Genomic DNA, 11,218 nt, shown 5'->3' on the forward strand with positions numbered 1-11,218 from the left:
CAAGTACTTTGAGGCAGTTTTATAAAAGTAAGGATCACAGCTCACTGCAGCCTCAAATTCTTGGGTTCAAGTGATCCTTCTGCCTCAGCCTCCCAAGTAGCTGGGACCTATCTAATTTTTTTTTTTTTTTTTTTTTTTTGAGACAGAGTCTCACTTTGTCACTCTAGATAGAGTGCTATGGCGTTATAGCTCACAGCAACCTAAAACGCTTAGGCTCAAGTGATTTTCTTATTTCAGCCTCCCAAGTAGCTAGGACTATAGGCACCTGCCATAATGCCCAGCTAGTTTTAGAGACTAGGTCTCTCTCTGGTTCTGTCTGTTCTGGAACTTCTGAGTTTAAGCATTCTACCCACCTTGGCCTCTCAGAGTGCTAGGATTATAGGTGTGAGCCACCATGCCCTGCCTGAGTTTTGTATTTTAAAAAGAGAACAGATAGAATTCTGTTCAGGTACTCTTAAGCCTAAGTAATTTTGAAGAACATAACTTTGGTTTCACAGAATAATTCAGTGGGGCACGAGGAGAGACAAAGAACTTTGCAATATTGAAGTTACTCTGTTCTTTCTTTCTTTCTTTTCTTTTTTTTTTTTTTGAGGCAAAGAGTCTCACTATGTCACCCTCGGTAAAGTGCTGTGGCTCACAGTTCACAGCAATCTCAAACTCTTGGTCTTAAGCAATTCTCTTGCCTCACCCTCCCAAGTAGCTGGGACTACAGGTGCCTGTCACAATGCCTGGCTATTTTTTGTTGGAGTTGTCACTGTTGTTTAGCTGGCCTCAGCCAGTTTTGAACCTGCCAGCCTCGGTGTATGTGGCTAGTGCTGTAACTACTGTGCTATGGGTGCCGAGCCTGAAGTTACTCTGTTCTGAAAATTTTTGTCTACATATTTGTATTCCTTCCTGGCTATAAACTACTTGAGGGAATAAGTTGAGTCTCTTCATTTGTCTTTCTCTTTTTCTTCCCCTCTACTTTCCTTCCTTTGTTCTCCTTCCTTTTTCAATCAACATTTGTGAAGTACCCCATATGTGCCAGGTATTATCTTGAGCATGATAAAGTCATAGGACTGAATAAGATATCAATTCTTGTGATAGAATGAATTTATTTTAGTGCAGAATAAAAAATCTTAAACAAATAATTGCAGAACAGTGTGATTAAAAATATTAATACTAGTAAGCCCAACGTGCAATGGAGAAAGTATTCAACGCTAGTGTGGGTGAGGCCAAAAAGACTAAAGAGAAGATGCCTAACCCAACTAGGGACACTAAAGGTGAATGACCTCCAGGAACTGGCACAAGCCAATGGTTCTTAACCTTAACTGCACATCAGAATTATCAGAAAGCTTTTAAAGAATACTGATGACTGTGTCTCACCCCTAGAGATTTAATTGGCCTGGATTTGACCACTAAGCCTCAGTATTTTTTGAAAGCATTCCAGGTGATTCTGATGTGCTGTTACAATGGCTAAGATCCATTATACTATGCCATAATTTCAAAAATGATTTTCTACTTAAATTTCATGGTAGGAATTTCTTATCATTTGTATTTTGACTTCTAAAATGATTACTTCTTTTACTTTGGAAGTATCTTAGACTCATAGAAAAGTTGAAAGCACAGTAAAAAATATTTCTTTGGGGCGGTGCCTGTGGCTTGAAGGAGTAAGGCGCGGCCAGGTTTGAATCCACCACCCTTGGTATATGGGGCTGGTGCCCTACTCACTGAGACAGGCGCCACCCTTATCTTTTTTTTTTTTTTAAACTATTCTAAAATGTATGGCCCCCTCTTCCTGTTTGCTTTTGATTTCCAATTGCTTCTTGCCTATCGGTTGAGTTAAGACCTGGATAGCAGCCTTTACTATTTCTGAAAGAAGAAATGGTCACTATACATTTGTGGGTATTTGAGTTTAGCAAATGGACTTTGAAGCAGTGGTCAGTGTAGTAAATATGCATTAGAAAAGCATCATACTGCTCTGTCATGTGCCTTTTTACTAGTGTCATTTCAGTTTTCTCCTTTTAACTGCCATCCTTATAATACGTCAAAGAACTACCATGTTTAATACCTGCTGTTTGCCAGACATAGTAGTATATATTTCATGTAGATCACCTCATTGAATTCTTTTATCAGTTGTATTTTACATATATGGAATCGAACTTTAAAAGAATAAATAACTTATCCATGATTATAGTCAAGTAGATAGCTGAACTGGGATTTTTGGATTAGATTATTATTCTCCAAAGGTACAATCTTTTTTACTATTATATATGTGTGTGTATATTTGTGTTATATATATTATACACACATAGGTACACATACATATATTTCACCATTAGGTCTTATTTCCAGAAATGTTTGTTGCCATATAAAGTTTTATTTGAACATTGCCTGCCTTCAGTTTTTTTCTTTTATTCTAAATTTTCTTACATAAATTTGCTGACAATACACACAACTCTGATAATGTTTGATTTCAAGTACTTTGAGGCAGTTTTATAAAAGTAAGGACAATAAATTTGTATGTTACTGATTTGTGTTTCTCAGGTTTTGATGGACATGTTTGATCAGGATGACATAGGTTTGATTTCTCTCTGTGAGGACGAACCTAGTTCTTCAGGTGAATTAAACTACTATGACCTTGTCAGAACTGAAATTGCAGAAGAAAGACAGTATCTGCGGGAACTGAATATGATCATAAAAGTATTTCGAGAAGCCTTCCTTTCTGACAAAAAACTGTTTAGACCTTCTGTAAGTACGTTTTCGGGTTTGAAATTCTGTGTACCCCAAAAGTCAAACAGCAGCTTAAAATCATGAATAGAAATTTTATATACTTTATGAATATATAAAAAATATTTATGGGTTTTAAAAATCTGTGAAAATACTATTGACTAGGCATGGTGGCTCATGCCTGTAATCCTAGCACTCTGGGAGGCTGAGGTGGGAGATCCTGATCTCAGGAGTTCCTGACCAGCTTAAACAAAATGATACCCTGCCTCTACCTAAGAAGAAATAGAAAAATTAGCTGGGCGTTGTGGTGAGCGCTTGTAGTCCAGCAATTTGGGAGGCTGAGGCAGGAGGATCACTTAAATCCATGAATTTGAAGTTGCGGTGAGCTAGACCGCCATGGCACTCTAGCCTGGGCAACAGAGTGGCCAAAAAAAAAAACGTGAATTGTTACACTAATGTAAAAAGTGCAGTGATAATGAAAATTAGGCACAAAATTAGAAAGAGGGGTTTACCACATTGTATCTGGATTAGGAATTCTCTTTATTCTGATCCCAGCTCTTGTGATTAACCAGTTCTGTAAAACATTGATTAAAAATAACCTCGATCAAGTCTTATTTGCATTTTATCCAGTTCTAAAACACTCAACTGTCAGAATTCTTTATGTAAAGAGTTGCTTAAAATTATCCACAATATCAGGTTTTAGAGTTATTTAATAAAACTATTTAGAATTTATATTTCCCAGTGTTTTTACTGTTTGTAACTCCCAAAATTTTTAAATTTCTCTTCCTTTTCACTGTCACTGTGTCTTGGAATATATTAGTGTGAGATTGGGTGAAAATCTCACTTAACACTTACTTGGTAATTTTTAAGCACAGTTCTTGATTTCATATATCTTAATCATTCTTTTTCTTTTTTCAGGACATTGAAAAGATTTTTAGTAACATTTCAGATATACATGAATTGACTGTGAAACTTTTAGGCTTGATTGAAGACACTGTTGAAATGACTGATGAAAGCAGTCCTCATCCCTTAGCTGGCAGCTGTTTTGAAGATCTGGCAGAAGTACGTGTATAAAACTACTTTATACTGTGTTAAGTTGTTCAGTAAGGTATTTTTTGTAAAAACCAGATGACACTGCTGGCTGCTATAAAAAATACTTAAGATTTCACCAATAGTAAACTAAAATCACGTTGTTTATATTTATAGTGATTCTTTATAGTATATTTATGGTAATATTTATAGTCAGACTGCGTGTACTACAGTAGTAAAGTTTTTCCTTCATGGTAAATGTGTTTAGGTGAAGAAAAATAAATTTTATTGACTATAGTGCTTTTTCTTTTGTGGATTTTAAACTTAATTGGAAAAGAGGTTTATATTTTAATTTTTTCTGAAGTAAAGGTCCTTTTTTGTCTTTTAGAGGATTATAAAAGTAACATAGCTCATACAGATAAACATAAAATGAAAGTGACTTTATTTTATAATACTCAGCATTTATTCATCCTTACTCTTTTAATGCTTTCATATAAATGTGGGTTTGAACTGATAAGAATCTAGTGTTTTTTGTTTGTTTGTTTGTTTTTTTGTAGAGACAGAGTCTCACTTTACCGCCCTCTGTAGAGTGCCGTGGTATCACACAGCTCTCAGCAACCTCCAACTCCTGGGCTTAGGTGATTCTTTTGCCTCAGCCTCCCAAGTAGTTGAGACTATAGGCACCTGCCACAACGCCCGGCTATTTTTTTGTTGCAGTTTAGCCAGGGCTGGGTTTGAACCCGCCACCCTTGGTATATGGAGCCGGCGCCCTACTCACTGAGCCATAGGCACTGCCCAAGATCCTAGTGTTTTTAAAGAATTCTTTTTGTGGGGAGGGGCAGGCAGGGTCTTGCTCTGTTGCCCCAGCTGAAGGGAGTGTGGTGGTGTGATTATAGCTCACTACAGCCTTGAACTCAGGGCTCAAATGATTCTCCTACTTCAGCTACTTAGTAGCTGGGACTATAGGCATGCATCTGTAGTGCTTGGCTAATTTTTCTTATTTTGATGGAGACTGAGTCTTACCGTATTGCCTAGGCTATTTTCAAACTCCTTGCCTCAAGTGATCCTGTCTCAGCCTCCCAAAATGCTGTGATTATAGGTGTGAGCTACTGTACCTGTCCCAATTTTTAAGTATTACTAATACCATGTTATGTGGAGATACCATAACATTTTAACCATCTATTATCCCTAAGGTTGTAGATTTGGTTTTTGTTACTGTAAATAATATTGCAACAAACATATTTGTACTATGCCTTCATCATTAACTAATTTTTTAAAGCTATACAGTATTTTTGGAAGTGGAATTATAGACTAGGTACCTTTTTAGAACTTTGAGCATTTTGCCAGATTCATTTCCAGATAAATTCTACTGTATGTGAGCCTCTCCCTGTTAGTAGCCCCCTTTTCACTAACTTTAGGTATTATTCCATTCATTTTTGCCATTCCAATGGGAAAACAAAATAATCTTATTTTTATTTAATTTTGCTTTTTTAAAAAATTAATGGTGATGCGGAGCATCTTTTCATATTCATTGACCATTTTTATGTCTTCTGGAAAACAGGGCTTTAAAAGTGCTGCCTTTAGATTTCATGTAAAAAAATTTTCTAATTTTGTAATCTATGAATACAGAATTCTGAATATAATTTTGCTGAAAATGTAGGTCACTTTTATTACATGTACTTTATAGATGAAGAAACTGATAGCATAGAGATACTCAGTTACTGATGCCTAGTCAAGATATTTAGCCTTGGAAAAAAAGAAAAAGGAATTGTTTGAGGATGATGAAAAGGAAAAAAAAGAAAAAAAATTTAAATGTGCAGCTTTTGCTCTTGATAGAATGTTTTTATATTATGATATATTTGTAGTATTACAGATACAGTTCTAAAATGCTTTATTATTTTTATTTTGGTTGTAGATATTTAAAAAACATTTAATTAGCCATTTTAACAATTTTTAAGTGTGCAATTCAGTAGCTTTCATTAAATTCCACAATATTGTACATTCATCACTAACATCTAAACTGTTTCGTCATTCCGAACAGAAACTCTACCCAATGAGCCAGAACTCCTGATTCCTCTCACTCCTGTTAACTTCTAATCTGCTTTATCCCTGTGGATTGCATAGTTTAGATATTTCATGTTACTGGAGTCATATGATATTTGTCCTTTTGTCTGCTTACTTCACTTAACATAATGTTATATATAACAAATGTCAGAACTTAACTCTTTCTGTGGTTGGATCATCACTGCATGTATATACCACATTTTCTTTATTCATTCATTTGCTGATGAATGTGTGAATTGTTTCCACTTTTAACTGTTGTAAATAATGCTGCAGTGTTTTCAGTGCTTTTGGATGTATACTTAAGAATGGAATTGCTGGGTCATATGTAATTCTGGTTAGCTTTTTGAAGAACTGCCAAATTATCTTTCATGAGGGTTGGACTATTTTGCGATCCTACTAACAATATACAAGTATTCGAATTTCACTGCATTTTTGCCAAAACTATACTTATTTTCCCCTAAACCACTCTTTTTATACCTTTAAAATAGAAAACTGAAACAAATCTCTTAGGTCTAACTAAACATTGGAATTACTGATTATTACCAAATAATAGGAGTATGTTTAATTATAGACATTGAAAAAACTATGGGCAATTTCTGCTTGCTACCTTACTGTGTATTAGCTGTGCTAGGCTTTCTTTTTCTAATTTTGGTGATTATAGAGTCGTTAAGACAGAGGTATCACTTCTGCCTCCTTTGAAAATACAGTAGAACCTCTGTAAGTTGTCCACCCAGGAGACTGTACCAAACTGATCAACATACAAAGGTGGTCAACATAAGGAACTAGGCCTGCTGTACTGATACACGCAGGTGGTACATGTCCAGGTCTGTGACAATTAGTTCCACTTAAGGAGGTGTTCAATATAGGGAGGTGGTCAATATGGAGGTTCTACTTTAATTTGAAATGTAAACTCATTTCACCTGACGTAAGTATAGCTGAATTTCAAATTCTAGCCTTTTCTTCCCCTTTCCATTGGGGTAAGAAATGGGGATACATGTATATGAGCATTTTAATAGTTTGATATTTGTGACCACAGAGTCAGTGACTTATTTTAAGACCTTTTGCTCTAGGTCACTACTTATATTTTTTAAAGTCCACTTGTGAGGGGCAGTGCCTGTGGCTCAGGGGAGTAGGGCGTCAGCCCCAGATGCTGGAGGTGGCAGGTTCAAACCCAGCCCTAGCCAAAAACTGCAAAAAAAAAAAAATTCACCATTTGTGGCCATAGGAATTGCTATTATTGTCCCAGAAAATACAGAGAGTGAAACATGATAAAACCTAATTGAGGACTTGAATAAAAATTCGCCATTAGGAATCTGTACTGTATTAGTAGAAAACATGTTCTTTTAAGCCTAATATATTTTTCTTTTTTTATTAAAAAAATAGGAACAAGCATTTGATCCTTATGAAACGTTATCACAGGACATTCTTTCACCAGAGTTTAATGAACATTTCAGTAAACTAATGGCCAGACCTGCAGTTGCTCTACACTTTCAGGTAAACTTAATTCTTTTTCTTTTTTATGAAGCAAGTGAGAAAATACTCCATTGATCCCTGAAGTCCTATTAATTCTATTTTTGATTGTCTTCTATTTTCTGTCCTTTCTCTTTTTTTTTTTGTAAAGGTGGAATCTTGCTATGTTGCCCATGCTGGTCTCAGACCCCTGGCCTCAAGCAGTCCTCCCACCTTGACCTCCCAAAGTGCTGGTAGTAACATTCATGAGCCACTGTGCCTGGCCCTCAGTTTATCTTCATATGAAAATCTTTTGTGGTACATTATCACAAATACTGAATAACCAGAAGAAACTGACACGTCCTAAATTTGGGTGATAGAGATGGATCTAGAGAGCTAGTTCAGATCATATTCCCTATAGAAGTAAGATTTGGAAGAAATCATAAGTTGAAAATAGGCTCAACTATGTTCACTGATTTCTCTATTAGGCCTATAATTTAAAGGAGATAAATACTGTGTTTTAAAAAAATTCATGGTAATTATCTTTAAACTGTATTGAGGAGAAGTGCTCATGTTTATTGGTTGAGTAATACACTTAGATAAAATGAAAATAAGTTGAGAGAGACAAAATTCTATTTTTACTCTCTCAACACAACAGAGGTTACATTGGCATAAGTGGTACTTGACTGCTTCCTAGCTGTAGAAACTTCTTCATCTAGGCTGACCTTTACCTCTTAGCATGCAATTATGGTCAGATCTTTATTGTCCTCAAGCACGCACACAAATGCACAAACCATTTGCTCTAGCTACTCCTCTCTTTGGTTTTTTCACTTCGCAGCCAGTTATCTTGATTTTAATTTTCACAATTCTATGTTAAAACACTGCCATGTGTATTCTCATCAGGATATAATACTAAAAACTGCCTTTCACAGTTAATGGCCAAATCTAGCAGATCTTTTATTTCCTATTTGTGTTGATAGTATTTGTTAGTCCTCTTGTCCCTTGACTCACGGTCTCTCATTTTCTTCTTTCTTCTCCTGTTTCTTTCTGGTCTCCTCACTTGTAGCTGTCATCAGCTCTGTTTTGTTCTTGGTGTCCTCCTAGGGTGGCTTCATCCGTATCTTCATGCTTTTACTTCCTATTTGTATTTGCAGGCCATTGCTTACCTTTGAGCACCGTGTATGTGTGTGTGTCTTTACCCTTTCATGTAACCAGCTGCCATGAACTGATTTACTTGGGTATCCTGTAGGCACTTCAAATATAACATGTATAAAATCAAATTTACTGTTGTCTTCCTGCCTACTTTATTTCTTCTACTTCATTCTCAAAAGTGGGATGAAAATTATACCTAATTTTCAAAATTACTTCAAGAGGAATACTTAAGTCTGACATATTCATAAAACTGTAAAGTAGGGCGGCATCTGTGGTACCTGTGGCTCAAAGGGGTAGGGTGCTGGCCCTGTCAAAAACTATAAAAAAACCTCAACAAACAAAAACTGCAAAGTAAACGTTAATTAAGGGGATAATCCGTGTATAAAAACTTTGCATACTCATTAAAAGCACTCATAGTTTTTGTTTCGTTTCTATTTTATTAAGAATTCTTCCTGTGGAATTTGAATGTTTGAGATACGGTTTTTGAAGTATCACCCCAGATATTCAGTAGAATTGAAAATTAGATAAAATCCCTTTCAGGCCAAACTCATTTGTACTGTGTTATCTTAAACATTTTCATTCAGTTTAAAGGGAAGTAATGCTTCATTAAAAATCAAAAAGCATCTTGAAAGCTATATAGCATGCCTTAAGAAAATGAGATTTGGGCAAAAATGAGATTTCACAACTTCTGGCTTTGGACCAAGTAATAGTTGTTTTATCTTTAGCAATTCAGTGAATCTCTAAGTCTCAATTTGCTTATTTGTAAAATGGTGTAATGATAATAATGTATAACTCTTATTATTACAAAAATCAATTAGAGACACATGTAAATCACAAACATAATGTTTGGCATCTGTTAAACACTAATTATTCTTTCGGTTGCTATCAGAGGACTCCTTGTATTATAAATAGTGCAGAAATTTTAAATATACTTTAGTAGCCAGTTTACTGTAAATTAATAAAACAGATGATCTTACGTACTAATTTTAAAGTTCCATATTGTTTCCAGTTAAACCAGAGTAATTCAAATCAGCGTATTAATTATTTTATTGCTGTCTTAGTCTGTTTAGGCTGCTCTAACAAAATACCACCAACTGGATGGCTTTATAGATCACAAAATTATTTGTCACAGTTCTGTAGGCTGAGAAGTCTGAGATCAAGGCACCAGCAGATTCAGTGTCTGAGGGCTCATTCTGGTGTATTCATGATGCTTTCTCTCTGTGCCCTCACATGGTGGAAGAGGCAAATAAGCTTTGTCAGGCCCCTTTCGTAAGGGCACCAGTCGCATGAATGAAGGCTCTGCCCACTCATGTCCTGATCACCTCCTAAAAGCCCCATTTCTTAATACTTTTGTGTTGGGAGTTAGGTTTCAATATATGAATTTTGGAGGGATGCAAATGTTCAGACCATAGCAAATGCTAAAAGAAATGAATCTTAAAGAAAATAGTTAGCTAGCTTTTTGTGCCTATCCTGGCAACAGATCTGGTTACTAAGTAATAAGTCTGTCAAACAATTTATAAGTTAAGAAAATACAAGAATCATGGGAGTGTTTGTCCATGTAGGTATTTTTTAAAAGAAGCATATGAGATTCTTTCTCATGTATATTGCTCTGGTTGGTATTTTTCTTAAGAGGAGAAGTACCTACTGGTGACCTTAAAGATGTTTGAAATCAACATGAATGAGTTTTAAATGCCTTATAAATTTTAGAAAATCATGTATTGGACAGAGCAATAGTTTCCCAAACTGGGGAAGGCATGCAGGGTTTAAGGGAATTAGTGTCTAGTCTACTTGAAACTTGGTTTGTGTTTTTTCTTTTTTCCAACTTTCCTTGCATATTACCTTTTGCCATTTATAATTTTCCATGATTCTTTGATCTAAGGCAGGGTTCCAAACTTTTTAAACAGGGGGCTAGTTCTCTGTCCCTCAGACCTTTGGAGGACCCTGGACGAGTCAGCTGCTAAACAGGACAGGCAGCGGCAGCAAAAACACCCGCCCGCCAGGCCGGATACCACTGGGCCAGATAAATGTCCTAGGTGGGCTGCATGTGGCCTGTGGGCCATAGTTTGAGGATACCTCATAAGGTGTAAAAACCTCCAGAGTACCAACCAAGTGTGTGTAGGGGGAGGTGTTATTCCTAAGGAAGAGTTCATTGAATACAAAGCAAAGGAGTTTCTCTTTTTTTTTAGAGACAGAGTTTCACTTTATTGCCCTGGGTAGAATGCCTTGGCGTCACAGCAACCTCCATCTCCTGGGTCTAGGTGATTCTCTTGCCTCAGCCTCCCAAGCAGCTGGGACTACAGGCACCTGCCACAACATCCAGCTATTCTTTTTTTGTTGCAGCTTGGCTGGGGCCGGGTTTGAACCCGTCACCCTCGATATATGGGGCCGGCGCCCCACTCACTGACCCACAGGCGCTGCCCCAGCAAAGGAGTTTCTAAAAGAAAGGTGTGGTATGATTATGGTTAACAAAAACCTCTTAGTTTGGGCTCAGCGTGCCATCGCTCAGTGAGTAGGGTGCCAGCCGTATACACCGAGGCTGGCGGGTTCAAGCCTAGCCTGGGCCTGCTAAACAACAATGACAGCTGCAATCAAAAAAAGAAAAAATAGCTGGGTGTAGTGGTGGGTGCTGGTAGTCCCAGCTACTCAGGAGGCTAAGGCAAGAGAATCACTTAAGCCCAAGAGTTTGAGGTTGCTGTGAGCTGTGATGCAGCGGCACTCTACTGAGGGCCACACAGTGAGACTCTGTCTCAAAAATATACAAAAAAGGAAAAAAGCCTCTTAGTTCGGTAGACAAAATGTCTTTTTTTTTTTTTTT

General features: G+C 36.7%; 1 protein-coding gene across 1 annotated transcript in view; it reads left to right on the plus strand.

Moving 5' to 3' along the window:
- The window catches only part of SOS2 (SOS Ras/Rho guanine nucleotide exchange factor 2), an 84,257-nt gene that overhangs the window by 26,780 nt on the left and 46,259 nt on the right, over positions 1–11,218 (plus strand). Inside the window, exons 5-7 of the mRNA XM_003792157.3 lie at positions 2,527–2,730; positions 3,628–3,771; positions 7,186–7,296. Coding sequence (XP_003792205.1) covers positions 2,527–2,730; positions 3,628–3,771; positions 7,186–7,296 — 459 coding nt within the window. The remainder of the gene's footprint in view (positions 1–2,526; positions 2,731–3,627; positions 3,772–7,185; positions 7,297–11,218) is intronic.

The sequence above is a fragment of the Otolemur garnettii genome, unplaced genomic scaffold (genome assembly GCF_000181295.1).
Source record: "Otolemur garnettii isolate 467f Iridium unplaced genomic scaffold, OtoGar3 scaffold00054, whole genome shotgun sequence".
Lineage (NCBI taxonomy): Eukaryota > Metazoa > Chordata > Mammalia > Primates > Galagidae > Otolemur > Otolemur garnettii.